Raw genomic sequence first — 16,446 nt, 5'->3', positions numbered from 1 at the left:
TTTATTATGAAATAAGTGTGATATTATTGGTTTTAAAGGATTTTAATTATACTAATCTTTTTATAATTTCATTTTGACAATAATTTATAAAAAAATAATTGATATTTTATGAGATTTATTATGACAGTTATATAGTACGGGACAAAACCTAGACAAGATTAGATTGCACATGAAATTTACTAACTAATGACAATTGATGATGTATAAAAGAATATTACTGTGAGGGTAACATGATTCCCCATGGGACCTATTGATTATTAAATATGATTATTAGTATAATTATTATTGGGAGGAACTTATTCCCATTTTAGTGGGTAAAAGATATTCTTTTTTAATGTCTTTATGAAAATTTAGAAATAAATTATGATTATTTTGTTACTATAAATTATTTTTAAATTTTATTAAAAAATTTATTTCAATTCAACGTTGAAACTAGAATCGCCCAGATCCGATTCGATGGTGGTTCCCAGAAATCTAAACTTGGAAATGACGATTCCAAAATAAAAATCACTAGTAAGGACAAGATGTGATATTTGGATTTTATCTATTGATAAATTATGATTGGTTTCTTAAAGATTTTTCTTTTTGATAACTGATAACCTTATTATCACTCAATCATATAATAGATTATACATGTGTATGATTACTTAAATAGAATATTATTTATGTGATCTTATGATCCTCAACGAAAGTGATCTTATGACACTGAATAATATAATATATTACAATGTGTATGATTGTTTGAATAAAATATTATGTATGTGATCTCTTGATCATCTGCGAAAATAAAAATCGATAATGATAATAATTTGAGCAGGAATCTATAATATATATATATATATATATTGTGTTAATTTTGATTATCTACTACTAAGTTGTATTTGATCTAATTTATTTTCAAGTAATAATTTATATGTTTATGACTTAAATAGTTTTTGGTTGACTTACAAAATACTTTATTATTCAAAAAATAAGAAAAATATTATATATGTTTTCAATTAGAAAAAAATAGTTTGTAAATACTATTTGAAACACTTATTGATTTCAAAATGTTTTATGGTTCAAAAATATGGTAAAGCCTTTTGCAAAATTAGTTTTGGTAATGCTATATGATTCTGACTAGACTCGAAGTATTTTGTAAAGAAATCTTTAAAATATTTAACATTTGATACATTTTATAATATATTATATGATATTTTAATTATTTGTTTAGTATAGTTATAATCTGGACCATACTAATGGAGATTAAACATTGATATCGATAATTTGTGTTTATTGAGGCAAGATTTGCTTATATCCATTTTATTTTTTTAATGATAATGAGTAGCTTGTATTGTTATACTTACAAAGAAAATTGAAGTAATTAGAATTTTTATTAAGCTTGGATTTGGTTCTATTAGAGTCGATTATGAGTTCTTTGAGTTTGTATTTAGAAAAACTCACTAAACTAGACGCCCCACCCTTTAAAACTTAGTCAGGGACAGTGTTAAACAAACTCCGCCTTATGCTCAAATTAGTATTAGTTTTGGACAATCTAAATTAGTCAAACATGCCATAGTTTTGGTAAACCATTTTATAGTAAAACTTTGGTAGTTATGATAAGGTGATTACATTTGTTGATTGTAATTGCTCATAAGAGACATTAGAACACTAATCAATTAATCATGTTGTTCATCAATCAATCATTAGCAACTAAAATAATAACTCATTAGCTATACGTGATGCTAATGTGTAAACCAAACCTTTGACGATTTGATTAAATATATTTATTTTTTATTTCTTCAATAAAACTTCTTCAGTAATTGTTCTTATCTTCTATTATTTTCATCATGGTATCAGAGCAGTGAGAAAAACAAAGTTTCGCTCAGTTGTTGAGAAAAACGAAGCTTTGCCCTTGTCTTCGGCCAGCGACCAACGCACTGCAGCCACATTCGTAAGAGCAAACAGTCGATCCAACTATATGAGAAAAATTTCTCTATTCTGTTGAGAGAAATCCTTTCTCGAAACATGTTAATGTATCTTATCTTCTATTATTTTCATTGAGTGCAAAAGATAAAGGAAAGAGTATTTTCTCTAGTGTGTAAATTTGAAGTGGTAAATTAGTTTTACAAGCTTCAGTCTTAAATTACAAAAACATTGCTCCATATTAACCATCACTTCATTTTTCTAATCGAAACTACAAACAGTCTATTACATTATGCAGTAGATAAAAAGCACTAAAGCATCGTAAAACCAAAATCTCCCAAGTGAGATTCCGCCCGTTATGAGACGACTCCAAGTTTGTGCAACCTCAATTGAGCACCATGTTGAGGATGAAGTGTTCGGACATTGAGTGGAGCATGAGCATACGATGGTGAGAGCTCAAACCAAAATCTCTGAAGAATCGCACTCAATCCCATCTTAGCTTCCAGCAACGCAAAATTTTGACCGATGCAAACGCGAGGACCCCCGCCGAACGGAAAGAAAGCAATCTGATCTCTCGACGCCTTCGCTATCCCTTGTGCGAATCTCTCCGGTTTGAACTCGCTTGCATCTTCGCCCCACAAGATTTGGTCATGGTGAAGGAATACTATGGGCAATGCGAGCAGTGTTCCTGGTGGGTACGATACGTTTCCGATTTCCACCGTCTTGTATGTTCTCCTCTGGATGTGTAGCAGCGGTGGGTACAACCGAAGAACCTCGTATAGTATCATCGTCACCTACCACAGCAAATTGTTGAGACTCTGCATTTTACCTAAAAAAAAGCTGATTAGCGTAATGGCAGAGCACTCACAATCTTTAAACGGTTCAAGCCATCGATCTCTGGTTTGTCTTTCCCGAGGACCTGCAGGACCTCTTCTCTAGCCCGTGCTTGCCATTCCGGATGCATGCTTAAGACCACCATCGTCCATGTAAGCAAGATAGCAGTTGTTTCTTGGCCTGCAAAGTAGAATAGCTTGCATTCATCAACCACTTCATCGATGGTCATCCCAGCATTCTTGTTCCCATGCTCCTGGAATTGCTTGATATTGGACTCCATCAACAAGCCCAAGAGATCTTGGCCGCTTGCTTCACCAGTTTTCATAGCTTCCTCTCTCTTCCTTATTATACCTCGTAGAAGTGATCGAATCTCTTTATTGATCGCTTTTATTCTGTTATTCATTGGGGTAGGCAGAAATCTGTGCCACGTACAAAGTAGCAATTAGAGTCAGTAATTGCAAGAATTCTAATATTTGCAAGTTGAAGAGTATCCAGAGTCATATAGTCTTCGTTGTTCTTCGACTGGAACATGGACACAGAAGGAGCTCACCTGTAACCCGGGATATAAGCACTGTGGATAGCCTGAACGACGAGTTGAGCGAGCTCGAGTTGGAGTTGGAAAATTCGTCTACCTTCTTCGTAGTTGCTGCTGAAAGCTGCTCGTGAAATGACGTCTCCAGTGAAGTATTGGAACTCACGCCAAACATCTAATTCACAGGATCCCTCCTGGCCGACCAAATTCTCCCATCTGCCGACGAGATCACCACAAGAAGTAGAGAACGCCGGCAACATCCGCTGCGAATTGCAACAAATCATGAGGCATTTGAATTATCTAAAATCGTATCAGCCGCAAGTTAAGATTGAGATGTGTCCAAAGGAGAGAACCATGGATGATTGATTACCTTTAACTTCTCGACATGGAAAGCAGGATTCAGAATCCTCCTGTGTTTGGCCCACTTTCCCCCATTATAGCTTAAAAGACCAGTACCTAAAGCTCGTCCGAGAGGGCTTAGACTTACTCGTTCAAAATGACCAAACTTGTTCGATAGGATTTCCCTCACCAATTCCGGGTCCATGATCATCACTCGTGGCACTGGTCCAATCCAGCTGAAGAATCTGCTGCCTGCATTTGAGACTACAGATTTGTTCTTAACATAGCATAAGACTTCGCTCACAAATCAGCGCACGGCTCACACTTGATATCTGTTCTCAAGTTGGAAATATAAAGAAGGTCAATTGTCTGCCTCAAGAAAGTATATATGCCTACTAAAATCTATGAATTGATATGTAGTATTTGTTTCATCTCGTTCAGTGCATGGAGTGATTTCTCAATCGATCAGTTGGTGATGGAATCGAACAGCTTGCTGAAACAACTGAGAGTTGGCAAAGCAAAAGGAGGAGAAGGGGGAGGGAGACAGCAGCGGCCGAGAGCACTTGCCGAGATCGTTCATAGCGGCGTGGAGGAAAGGCTCGACGCGAGGGACGATGTGGTGGGAGAGGGGCATGGGCTTGGAGAGCGCCTCCTCGAGGAGGCGCTTGTCCTCCTTGAGGTCGCCGCGGAGGAAGCGGTAAGGAGTGCCTTGGAGTCCCTGCGCCCGTAGCAAGCGGTCCTGTCGCCTGGGCCTCCACCACGCGTGGTTCAGCGCCCACACGGCGCAGACCAAGAGCAGCAGCCACGGCACACCCCATCCCAAGCTCCACAGCCTCTCCACTAATACGGACAGCGCCATGGAGTAAAGCAGCAAAGAGCAAGAAGGGAGAAGGCTACAGCGGTCTGGTGATGGATTCGGCTGCTGTAACGCGACCTTATCCCATGGGTGGGTGAAATGGCGACACCCTCTGGTGACTCACAGTGTAGCCATCGCCATCCGCACTAAACTTTTCATACAGAATGCCATCAGGTAATTTAGCCTCGTCATCAGCTAAGATTATTATTATTTCTTTTATATAAAATCTTGCTAGGAGATGAGACAATTTGATTAAAAACCATATCATTCCTTGCACGCCAACTACACCAAAGGCCAATAGCGATGAAAACCCAAATGTATCTGGGTAATAATGGCGACATGACGTGCCACAACGTCAGCCACGCCTAGATGACGCTCTGCCCCAAAAGAGGACAATAATGCCGACGCGATGTGCGCCGACGTCACCCACTCTCAGACAACGATCCCATCGTCGTCTGACCGGTATGCTTGGTCGAGGCGGAGAAACACGACGATCGAGGTTCACCCATACCCCGCGGCAGTTCGGTTCTCCATGCAACGCCAACGGCCATGTCAGACGTCATCAGAGGTACGATCCTGCCCCCGTCGGTAGGCCCGTCAGGTAACCTTAAACTTACCTATAAATACCCCCGAGTCCTAAAGGAAAATGAGGAGGGGACCGACACAAAAACCTTTCTTCATCTTAAATCCTCACTCCATATCACTAACTTGATCGTCGGAGGGGTCGGGCCGAGCTTCCGACCCGACCTGTGTGCAAGTATGAGGAAGAAGCGCTCTCATCGGGTGCACAGGCGAAGAGCCCCTTCTCGGAGGAAACCGTCGAGTCCCGCCTGTCCTGAGGAGCTCCTCCCCCGGGAGATTCCCCGTCATCCAGACCCGAATCAAGCCGCGTCGACCCCGAGGCCACGGCTTAAAAGTGTTTACACTAACACAAACTATCTTCATCAAATCATTTACCATTTACCTTGTCCAAGAAAAAGTTTACCTCGAGTTTGGATTCGAAGAGAAAAGACACCAAAAGATACAACGATCGATTGATTCAATAGTAGAATCATAAAGAACACAAGAATTTGAATGACAAATACTAAATAAATGATTCAAAAACAAGTGGCGATGGTACAAAAGCTTCCAACAGAAAATTTTAATTTAAGATAATACCGAGAGGTTCTATAAACAATGTCACAAATCCATCTTAGGGTCATTCATCCGGCCTGTGTTGCTTGTAATATCTTCTTTACACTATATGATATTACAAAAGCCTCCAATAGAAGATTTGCTATATCTTCTATGAACATCATGTGCCACCTATCTTCTTATCTTGTATCAGTCGAACAGTCAACCCAAGCTTTACGTTGAGTGTGAATCTTTGCGTTCATTAGTTTGTTTGCTAAGTGAGTTTCAGTTTAGTCTATGTGGAGTTATCACTAATGTTTGCCGACTAAGTCTTTGTTTAGTCTATCTTTAGTTGTGTTATCTAGAAATCCTATGATTTCATACTCGGCATGGAAAACAATCTCTGTGCAACATTGGATGTATCTTATACATGTTCTGATTGCCCTTGTATTTGCTTATCTACTTTAATGTTTATTAGATACTTATTGAGTCTGTTAGCCAATATTCATGTTTGAAGAGATTAAAAAATAATCTTAAGAATTCGGATGATATATATTATATTTGATTCACAACATAATAAGTCTAAGTATTTGGAATGAGTTCGTATTTAAAATGATACATGTTAACTTAGACTCATCAATTTCTAACATTATATTAGAGCTAAACTTAAAAAAAAAACTATATATTGGTCACAATCAGGTAGAAAAAAAAAAGGCTCAAATTATAGTTTAACGATTAAACCACACATGATTCTCAATTATGGGTATTATAAATTTTTTTTATTAAATATTAATCAAATGATACTATAAAAAATTTTATTTAAATTTAGAGATTTATATTAGCAATCATCTGTCTCATTTTAAAAGTTTTTAATATTATAAAAAAACTTCATAAATAAATGTAAATATTTTTTTTCTTTTCTATACCTTGCTATATTCTTTTTCTTGTCTTTACCCTGCTTTCCTTCTAACGACATTTTTATTCACTTGCATTGAGTCATCAATAATATTGGAAGTGAATGAGTAGAAGAGTGATAAGTGATGGGCAAAGGAGGAGTGTGAGAGATAGGTGCGGAGAAAAAAATATTATTGACGTTTGATATAGTGTTAGTTATAGATGTCGTAAAAGTCAATCACATAAGTGATGACGATTATGACATGATATATATATTTATTATTATTATTATTATTTATATTGCTTATTGTATATATATATTGTGATGTTTATGGATCTATGCAATGAAAATTAGATCGTAATAAGATCACGATAATGAAATTGATTCACCTTTAAATACAGACCCTAAAGAATCTCGATCATAAGTTACTCCAGAGAGACATCGAGATAACCGGATAGATTAGTTGTACTATATACTCATTCATATAATGGAGACGGTTAGTCTCATAACTACTTATGTGGGGATACTAGGGATATAATGCATATGCTCATTTGAGAATGAGTTCACTGATTGATTCGCTCACGAAATGTTTGATGATTGATGATGCCTTATTATCAAACAACAATTCCGTCATTCCAGTGGTGTATCCGATCCTTAAACTTAAGATACCAAGAATGTCTTGTATAAGTACTACACTCTTTGATACTAGACTTATAGGTATGAAAGTTTCATATTTAACACAACCAATCATCGAGAGGGTCAACCAACTTTATGAAGGCTATTAAGTGTTTATATAGGATCCTCCACTCTTGATTTCATGAGAGGAATATCGTATGTGTTCTTATATAAATCTTTGGATAGGGTCATTCAGATTGAGGGAGAAAAAGTTCTCTGGGAGAATCTGATTAGAGCGATACTCAAGTAGAAACCGTATGAGCCTGATAGCACCATGTCCGATATATAATCTCTGGGGTATTAAATGGATGAGGGATTATATATATACAATAACTAATGATTGACAGATCCAATATATTAGATTCGCTTATATCGTTTGGGGACTACGGTATAGTGGCATAGTACGTCCACAGTTGATGAGTCAAGTGAATTATTATGAGGATAATAGTTCATTGAGCAAAAAAAAGTTCTAATAGGTATAACTTACGGCCAGCTCGATATTTGGTCTAGAGGGTCACACACATATGGTAGGTGTTACGACGAGTAGAAGTTTAGATATGAGATATTTGTTGGAGCCCCTATCTTATTGAATATCCAATAAACCCATGAATTATTGGATCCTATGGATGAGTCATAGATAACACGTGTGACATAATATATACTCTTTTTGTTTATTTTATATTTGATTTTTTTTTTCACTTTATATTGTTCGTTATGATGTTTATGGATCTATGCAATATGAATCGAATTGTGATGAGATCGCGATAATGAGACTGATTTGCCTTTAAACATAGACCTTAAATAATTTCGTTACTTGACAGGGACATTGAGATAATCGAATAGATTGGTGTATTGTATACCTTAAATAATTTCGTTACTTGACAGGGACATTGAGATAATCGAATGGATTGGTGTGTTGTATACCCGTCCGTATGATAAAAGGGTTAGTCTCATAGTTGCTCATGTGGAGACACAAGGGATATAGTGCAAATGCTCATTGGAGAATAAGTTCACTATGATTCTGTCATCTCAATAGAGTATCTAGTCCTTAGACTTTACCAAAGATGTTCTGTATGAGTATTTCATTCTTTGATATCATATTTATAGGTTTGGAAGTTCTAAATCTAGCACAATTGTTGATTGAGAATGGCAACTAATCTTATTTTTTTTAATGATAACGAGTAGCGTACGAGGATATACTTAGAAAGATAATTGAAATGCTTAGATTTTTTTGTAAGCTTCCATTTGGTTCTATTAGAGTGGATTTTGAATTGTTTGAGTTCGAAACTAACTCAGATCCAACCGACTTATTTTCGAGTTTATCTTTAGTAAAACACACCAAGTTGGATTCTCTATCCTATAAAACTAAATCAGAAGTGATCTTAACAATGCTTCTTTTACTATTCAAATTAGTATTAGTTTTGGATAATTCAAACCAATCGAACATGTCATACTAGACTTATGAACCTATTTTTCTCTAATGTCACTAGGTATATTTTGGTGACCAATTTTATAGTAAAACTTGGGTGGTCGTGGTGGTTGTATTTGTTTATTATAATTGCTCGTAAAAGACACTAGATCGTTTGTCAATTAGGTGTTCACAAGATTTCGATCTCCACCAAATATCAATAGATGGTGTGTTGATATGAAAATAAGATTATTATTGGATAGTATATAATATTAGCAACTAAAGTAATAACACATTAGTGATACTGTAAGCTACATCATATCTACTATAACAGTTATAATAATATTATTATAATAATTTAAATATTACGAACCATTGAGAATTTAATTAAATATATTAACTATATATATGAGTGCATAAGATAAGCGATAGAGTTTTCTCTCTAGTGTGTAAATTACTTTTACATGCTTTAGTCTTAAATGACAATAACATTGCACAATATTAACCACCACTTCATTTTTCTAATCCAAACTACAATATTAACATTACACGGTAAATAAAGCACCAAAGCATCGCAGAACCATAATCTCCCAAGTGAGATTCTGCTTGTTACGAGACGACTCCAAGTTTGTGCAACCTCAGTTGAGCACCATGTTGAGGTCGAAGCGTGACGGCATTGTGAGGAGCATGAGCATACGATGGTGAGAGCTCAAACCAAAATCTTTGAAGAATCGTACTCAATCCCATCTTGGCTTCCAGCAACGCAAAATTTTGACCGATGCAAATGCGAGGACCCCCGCTAAACGGAAAGAAAGCAACCTGATCTCTCGTCGCCTTTGCTATCCCTTCCGCGAATCTCTCTGGTTTGAACTCACTAGCATCTTCGCCCCACAAGATTTGGTCATGGTGAAGGAATAATATGGGCAATGCGAGCAGTGTTCCTGGTGGGTACGATACGTTTCCGATTTCCACCGTCTTGTATGTTCTCCTCTGGATGAGTAGCAGAGGTGGGTACAACCGAAGAACCTCGTATAGTATCATCGTCACCTGCCACAGCAATTGTTTAGACCCTGCATTTACCTAAAAGAAAGCTGATTAGCGTGATTGCAGAGCACTCACAATCTTTAAACGGTTCAAACCATCGATCTCTGGTTTGTCTTTCCCAAGGACCTGCAGGACCTCTTCTCTAGCCCTTTCTTGCCATTCGGGATGCATGCTTAAGACCACCATCGTCCATGTAAGCAAGATAGCAGTTGTTTCTTGGCCTGCAAAGTAGAATAGCTTGCATTCATCAACCACTTCATCGATGGTCATCCCAGCATTCTTGTTCCCATGCTCCTGGAATTGCTTGATATTGGACTCCATCAACAAGCCCAAGAGATCTTGGCCGCTTGCTTCACCAGTTTTCATAGCTTCCTCTCTCTTCCTTATTATACCTCGTAGAAGTGATCGAATCTCTTTATTGATCGCTTTTATTCTGTTATTCATTGGGGTAGGCAGAAATCTGTGCCACGTACAAAGCAGCAATTAGAGTCAGTAATCGCAAGAATTCTAATATTTGCAAGTTGAAGAGTATCCAGAGTCATATAGTCTTCGTTGTTCTTCGACTGGAACATGGACACAGAAGGAGCTCACCTGTAACCCGGTATATAAGCACTGTGGATAGCCTGAACGACGAGTTGAGCGAGCTCGAGTTGGAGTTGGAAAATTCGTCTACCTTCTTCGTAGTTGCTGCTGAAAGCTGCTCGTGAAATGACGTCTCCGGTGAAGTATTGGAACTCAGGCCAAACATCTAATTCACAGGATCCCTCCTGGCCGACCAAATTCTCCCATCTGCCGACGAGATCACCACAAGAAGTAGAGAACGCCGGCAACATCCGCTGCGAATTACAACAAATTATGAGGCATTTGAATTATCTAAAATCGTATCAGCCGCAAGTTAAGATTGAGATGTGTCCAAAGGAGAGAACCATGGATGATTGATTACCTTTAACTTCTCGACATGGAAAGCAGGGTTCAGAATCCTCCTGTGTTTGGCCCACTTTCCCCCATTATAGCTTAAAAGACCAGTAACTAAAGCTCGTCCGACGGGGCTTAGAGTTTCTCGTTCAAAATGACCAAACTTGTTCGATAGGATTTCCCTCACAAATTCCGGGTCCATGATCATCACTCGTGGCACAGGTCCAAACCAGCTGAAGAATCTGCTGCCTGCATTTGAGACTACAGGTTTGTTCTTAACACAGCATAAGACTTCGCTCACAAGTCAGTGCATGGCTCACACTTGATATCTGTTCTCAAATTGGAAATCTAAAGAAGGTCAATTGTCGGCCTCAAGAAAGTATATATGCCTACTAAAATCTATGAATTGATATGTAATGTTTGTTTCATCTAGTTCAGTGCATGAAGTGATTTCTCAATCCTTCTGTTGGTGATGGAATCGAACAGCTTGCTGAAACAACTGAGAGTTGGCAAAGCAAAAGGAGGAGAAGGGGGAGGGAGACAGCAACAGCCAAGAGCACTTGCCGAGATCGTTCATAGCGGCGTGGAGGAAAGGTTCGACGCGAGGGATGATGTGGTGGGAGAGGGGCATGTGCTTGGAGAGCGCCTGCGCGAGGAGGCGCTCGTCCTCCTTGAGGTCGCCGCGGAGGAAGCGGTAAGGAGTGCCTTGGAGTCCCTGCGCCCGGAGCAAGCGGTCCTGTCGCCTAGGCCTCCACCACGCGCAGTTCAACGCCCACACGGCGCAGGCCAAGAGCAGAAGCCACGCCACGCCCAATCCCAGGCTCCACAGCCTCTCCAGTAATACGGACAGCGCCATGGAGTTAAGCAGCAAAGAGCGAGAAGAGAGAAGGCTGCCGCGGTCTGGTGATGGATTCGGCTGCTGTAACGCGACCTTATCTCTTTGGTGGGTGAAATGGCGACGCCCTCGGTTGACTCGCACAGCCTAGGACTTTCCAATGCCACAGCAAATGGACAAACAGGTGGGCGACCACACACACACACACACACACACACATATATATATATATATATATATATATATATATATATATCTCAAAAAAATGATTATGGTAAATCAAACGACAACAAAAATCACCTAGTATCATAGCAAAATGAAGATAAAAGATGGGAGGACCCTCTCCTTTTCAAAAGAAGTTTTAGTAATTCTAATATGATCGATTAGTTAGTTAATCATGTAATTAATTTTTTTTATAAATATGATTAGCGGAATCTGTCTAAAAATCTCAATTGAAATCAAATGTCATGCATACAATTGGATAGTGATCAAGGAATAATATTTTTTTTATCTATCATAAAAACAATAATTATCAAATCAGAGTTGTTTTAGATCTTTCTCACTCCCATATTAACTATAACAGGTAAATGCTCTCGCACTATTTTAGCTTAAAAACAAGGACCGCATGTGTTTTTATGCACTTGTACCTAATCAATAAATGGTTTCCAATATTATGATCAATCAAAGGTGGTAAGTAATGCTCATCAGGAGACTATAGAGATCCTTTTCTTTTCTCCGCGTAGTTATGTTATTGATATCATCCTTTCATATCATAGTCCCGTGTCATTGATATCTTCTTCTTTTTTAATCTCATTATCAATATAGAAAATAATATGCTAAATTCATCTATGGTATGGAAAGAATTTCTTTTTTTATTTTCTATAGTTATATGGTTATATTTTGTGATGATTTGGGAAGATTATAATTCAGAGATGATCTTAGAAATTATGTGAAATATAAATTTATTTTCAAACTACTAGTGGCTTTCTTATAAGATCATTAGTGTTTATAGTTGATAAGATTATTTATACAACTCATATTAAGGTGGTTCCATAACTCTCCACTTCACATTAAATGACAACATAAAACAGGGCCACAAGGAAGAGATGATTCAGAGTCTGTGCAACCTCAGTTGAGCGCCGTGTTGGGGTTGAAGAGTCATGACAGTGCGTGGAGCATGAGCGTACGATGGTGAGAGCTCAAACCAAAATCTTTGGAGAATCGTACTCAATCCCATCTTTGCTTCCAGCAACGCAAAATTCTGACCCATGCAAACACGAGGACCTCCGCCGAACGGAAAGAAAGCAGTCTGATCTCTCGATGTCTTTGCGATCCCCTCTGCGAATCTCTCTGGTTTGAACTCGCTTGCATCTTCTCCCCACAAGGCTGGGTCATGGTGAATGAAGATTATGGGCAATGCGAGCAATGTTCCCGGTGGGTAAGCTATGTTTCCGATTTCCACCGTCTTGTATGTTCTCCTCTGGATGAGCACCAGTGGTGGGTACAACCGAAGAACCTCGTATAGTATCATCGTCACCTGCCACGGCGATTGTTTAGACTCTACTCCGCATTTACCTAAAAGAAAGCTGATTAGCGTAATAGCAGAGCACTCACAATCTTTAAATGGCTCAAGGCATCGAACTCTGGCTTGTCTTTCCCAAGGACCTGTAGGACCTCCTCTCTGGCCCTTGCTTGCCACAGGGGATGCATGCTCAAGACCACCATCGTCCATGTAAGCAAGACAGCAGTCGTCTCTTGCCCTGCAAAGTAGAATAGCTTACATTCCTCGACCACTTCATCGATGGTCATTCCAGCATTCTTGTTCCCGCCTTCATGCAAGTGCTTTGTATTGGACTCCATCAACAAGCCCAGGAGGTCATCGTTGCTTGCTTCACCCCTTTTTATAGCCTCCTCCCTCTTCCTTATTATACCCCTTAGAAGTGATCGAACCTCTTTACTGATCGCTTTTATTCTCCTATTCTTTCGTATGGGTAGAAATCTGTGATACAGCAGAGCTTGCGATGAAGGTAAATCTTGAGTGAACAGTATAAGCACAAAAATTATAATTATATTATTACATGAAAAATATTTTTTGCTAAAAGATTCAAAGGATACTAAGTAAGATGTCGGAGAAGCGAAATATACTTGAATTGAGACGAAAGCTTTGTAAAGCCTTTTGTAAGGATTTCGATCTTCCGTTACGAGAAAGCTGAGTGCGTAGGATCCTTCGCAGTTGGAAAAGGAAAGAGAGGAGGGGATCCTAATCCAAAGGTGGCTTTGCTAAGCATAGCATTTTTTTTTTAATTCACTTTTCACGAGTTTAATATTAAAAATTGAAATCAAATAATGATAGATCAAATATTATGATTAATATTATGATTGAATATCTTTTGATGTTATTTAGAAAATCTTTATATGATATGCACCATCATCTAATTTGAAAGAAGTAGTGATGCCAAGGTTCTATCTATTTAAAAATCTTTATTAAGTCGACCACTAAGAGATTTTATCTAGTTATAAGTGAGGACATAGTGTCTAAGATAAATAATCATCAGAATCCCTCTCATCAATATTATCTTATAAGGAATTCTTCAATAATTGGACTTCATTTCTATTGACTAATAATTATAATCAAAATCTAATCAGATCCATAATATATCTTACATAATTAGATAGGATCACATAATATAATATTCTCTCACTTGGTCCATTAATTGATAAGATATAAATAAAATTTAAAATTAAAATATAAAAAAATTATTTGATAACATTATTATCAAAAAATTAAAATAATTTTATGACAATTTATTATTATCAAATTATAGCTACTAAGATAATATTGTCAAATCAAAAATGTAAAATTATAAACAAAGGATATCAATAAAAAATAATCAATTTCATGAAAGTATAATAGTAATTTCGCAATTAAGTGCATAAATTAAAATAATTAATTTTCGAAGGGTAAAACTAGTAAACATATCTTTTCCTATCTTTCATATGATCATGAAATTGAAATAGAAATCAAAGAGAGATGAGATAGGCAAGAGTAGAGAGTATAAGATAAATATAATTTAGTGCCAGATATTGAGTACGTTTTATCTATTTACAAGCAAGAGTAAATGGTATAAAATAAATAATTAAAAGAGTTTCTTCCATCAAAATTATCTCATGAAATTTTTATAATATTATATCTATTTATAGGCGAGGATAGATAAGTAATTAAGAAAGTCTTTCTCATCAATATTATCTTTTAAAAAAATTATATCATAATTTGGCTTGACCAATAACTATAATCAGAATATATAACATATCTCATCTAATTAATTGGAATCCAACAAAAACAAAAAGAAGCGGCGCTCACCTGTAACCTGGGACATACACAGCAGTTTTGCCGGTTTGCATGATGAGTTCCGCAATCTCAGCTTGGAGCTCGAAGATTCGTCTACCTTCTTCGTAGCTGCTACCAAAAGCTGCTCGCGAGATGACATCTCCTGTAAAATTCTGTAACTCGGGCCACACATCCAACTCACGAGATCCCTCCTGCCCAACCAGTTTCTCCCATCTGCTGACCAGATCACTACAACATACTGAGAACGCTGGCAGCATTCGCTGTGAACCCGACAGAGGACAAGAGGAAGTGCATGAACAGTAAGCAAAGAATTCATTTGAGATATGTTTGAAGTGTCACCGAAAACTATGGATTACCTTTAACTTCTCGAAATGGAAAGCAGGATTTAGAATCCTCCTATGTTTGGCCCACTTTTCGCCTTCGTAGCTTAGAACTCCAGTAGCTAAAAGTCGTCTGAAAGGGCTTATGTTTGATCGTCCCATATGACCAAACTTGTTCGATAGAATTCCCCGTATCGATTGGGGATCCGTGATGGTCACTCGAGGTACAGGTCCGAACCACGTAAAGGATGTTCTACCTGCATTCGAGACCGCAGATTGTCTTCAGCACAAGTGAAGGCATCAATGACATCGAACAACTTACCGAATTCGTTCATGGCGGCGTGGAGCAGAGGAGCGACGCGGGGGATGATGTGATGGGAAAGGGGCATGGGCTTGGAACGCGCCTCTGCGAGGAGCCGCGCGTCCTCCTTGAGGTCGCCGCGGAGTAGGCGGTAAGGGGTTCCATGGAGTCCCTGCGACCGGAGCGCCCGTTCCTGTCGTCTCGGACTCCACCACGCCCAGTTCAGCACCCACACGGCGCACGCCAAGAGCAGCAGCCCGCCCGCGCCCCATCCCAAGCTTGAAACGGCCAGCCTCATGGAGGACGATGACTGCAGTAGCAGGAGCTACTCTACGGTTGAATAGTTCGAGTACGAGGAGATTGGCTGGCTTCAGCAATGACGTCTGAGATCTTGAAGCTCCTAGAATGCCGAAGAAGTCAACACCACTGATTCAATTTCCAGGCTCTATCCACATCTAGATTACTGTTCAGCACTGTCTTCCTCAATATTTCTAGCACTGGATTCAATTTCCACGCTGTATCCACATCTTAGATTACTGTTCAATTTCCTTTCTTGCCATATCACTTGGATGAGAAAGGTTGTCTTGCGCGACCAGCTTTGTGTATCATACATATCTATTCGAACAATCCGTGAATTTTCCTTCCAAATGTACGGCGCGCGCGCGCACACACACACACACATATATATATATATATATATATATATATATATATATATATATATATATATATATATATATATATATATATATATATATATATATATATATATATATATATATATATATATATATATATATATATATATATATATATATATATATAAACTTTTAGAAGAAAAAAAAATCTCTTTTTTATTTTAACCAAAATAATTTTTTTTTCTCAAATTGTACCTTTTAAATTATATTGTAAATACCCTCAACAACTTCAATATATTTTTCTCGCTAGTTTTGGTCTAAGTAGATGTTATAATAATTTATCTACCACAGCAAAAATATGATAAAATTTATTTTAAATATTATAAATAATATAAATGAACTCATAATATCTATCAAATTAATTTTTAGTATATAAATTTAGTATCATAATAATCTATGAGTAATGATAACTAAAGAAACATACATA

General features: G+C 37.7%; 3 protein-coding genes across 3 annotated transcripts; all 3 read right to left on the bottom strand.

The window, feature by feature from the left end:
- Nucleotides 1-2,144: 2,144 nt before the first annotated feature.
- LOC135641361 (cytochrome P450 CYP72A616-like) lies at nucleotides 2,145-4,576 on the bottom strand. The gene is made up of 5 exons (XM_065156723.1): nucleotides 4,174-4,576; nucleotides 3,642-3,858; nucleotides 3,290-3,534; nucleotides 2,774-3,158; nucleotides 2,145-2,699 (listed from the first exon to the last, which is right to left on the bottom strand). The coding sequence occupies exons 1-5, from the start codon at nucleotides 4,467-4,469 to the stop codon at nucleotides 2,262-2,264; spliced, it is 1,581 nt and encodes a 526-aa protein (XP_065012795.1). The 5' UTR covers nucleotides 4,470-4,576; the 3' UTR covers nucleotides 2,145-2,261.
- A 4,390-nt stretch (nucleotides 4,577-8,966) lies between these two features.
- Nucleotides 8,967-11,486, bottom strand: LOC103980215 (cytochrome P450 CYP72A616-like). The gene is made up of 5 exons (XM_065156713.1): nucleotides 11,077-11,486; nucleotides 10,545-10,761; nucleotides 10,193-10,437; nucleotides 9,677-10,061; nucleotides 8,967-9,604 (listed from the first exon to the last, which is right to left on the bottom strand). The coding sequence occupies exons 1-5, from the start codon at nucleotides 11,370-11,372 to the stop codon at nucleotides 9,167-9,169; spliced, it is 1,581 nt and encodes a 526-aa protein (XP_065012785.1). The 5' UTR covers nucleotides 11,373-11,486; the 3' UTR covers nucleotides 8,967-9,166.
- An 870-nt stretch (nucleotides 11,487-12,356) lies between these two features.
- LOC103980501 (cytochrome P450 CYP72A616) lies at nucleotides 12,357-15,707 on the bottom strand. Its single transcript, XM_009396940.3, has 5 exons — nucleotides 15,343-15,707; nucleotides 15,057-15,277; nucleotides 14,713-14,960; nucleotides 12,966-13,350; nucleotides 12,357-12,888 (listed from the first exon to the last, which is right to left on the bottom strand). The coding sequence occupies exons 1-5, from the start codon at nucleotides 15,617-15,619 to the stop codon at nucleotides 12,463-12,465; spliced, it is 1,557 nt and encodes a 518-aa protein (XP_009395215.2). The 5' UTR covers nucleotides 15,620-15,707; the 3' UTR covers nucleotides 12,357-12,462.
- Nucleotides 15,708-16,446: the final 739 nt, after the last annotated feature.

The sequence above is a fragment of the Musa acuminata genome, chromosome BXJ1-4, assembly GCF_036884655.1.
Source record: "Musa acuminata AAA Group cultivar baxijiao chromosome BXJ1-4, Cavendish_Baxijiao_AAA, whole genome shotgun sequence".
In the NCBI taxonomy this organism is placed as follows: Eukaryota; Viridiplantae; Streptophyta; class Magnoliopsida; order Zingiberales; family Musaceae; genus Musa; species Musa acuminata.
This window is presented reverse-complemented; position numbering and strand designations above follow the sequence as displayed.

Bases quoted from the DNA above. Each gene is read 5' to 3' on its own strand.
- LOC135641361 (XM_065156723.1), bottom strand. From the start codon at position 4,469: ATGGCGCTGTCCGTATTAGTGGAGAGGCTGTGGAGCTTGGGATGGGGT. The intron at 3,535-3,641 runs GTAATCAATCAT...TGCAATTCGCAG, and splicing joins TCCATGTCGAGAAGTTAAAG to CGGATGTTGCCGGCGTTCTC. The intron at 2,700-2,773 runs GTGAGTGCTCTG...TTGCTGTGGTAG, and splicing joins GCTTGAACCGTTTAAAGATT to GTGACGATGATACTATACGA.
- LOC103980215 (XM_065156713.1), bottom strand. From the start codon at position 11,372: ATGGCGCTGTCCGTATTACTGGAGAGGCTGTGGAGCCTGGGATTGGGC. The intron at 10,762-11,076 runs GTGCTCTTGGCT...AAATGCAGGCAG, and splicing joins GCTATGAACGATCTCGGCAA to CAGATTCTTCAGCTGGTTTG. The intron at 10,062-10,192 runs GTGAGCTCCTTC...TACGTGGCACAG, and splicing joins GCTTATATACCGGGTTACAG to ATTTCTGCCTACCCCAATGA.
- LOC103980501 (XM_009396940.3), bottom strand. From the start codon at position 15,619: ATGAGGCTGGCCGTTTCAAGCTTGGGATGGGGCGCGGGCGGGCTGCTG. The intron at 14,961-15,056 runs GTAATCCATAGT...TCGGGTTCACAG, and splicing joins TCCATTTCGAGAAGTTAAAG to CGAATGCTGCCAGCGTTCTC. The intron at 13,351-14,712 runs GTGAGCGCCGCT...GCTGTATCACAG, and splicing joins GTGTATGTCCCAGGTTACAG to ATTTCTACCCATACGAAAGA.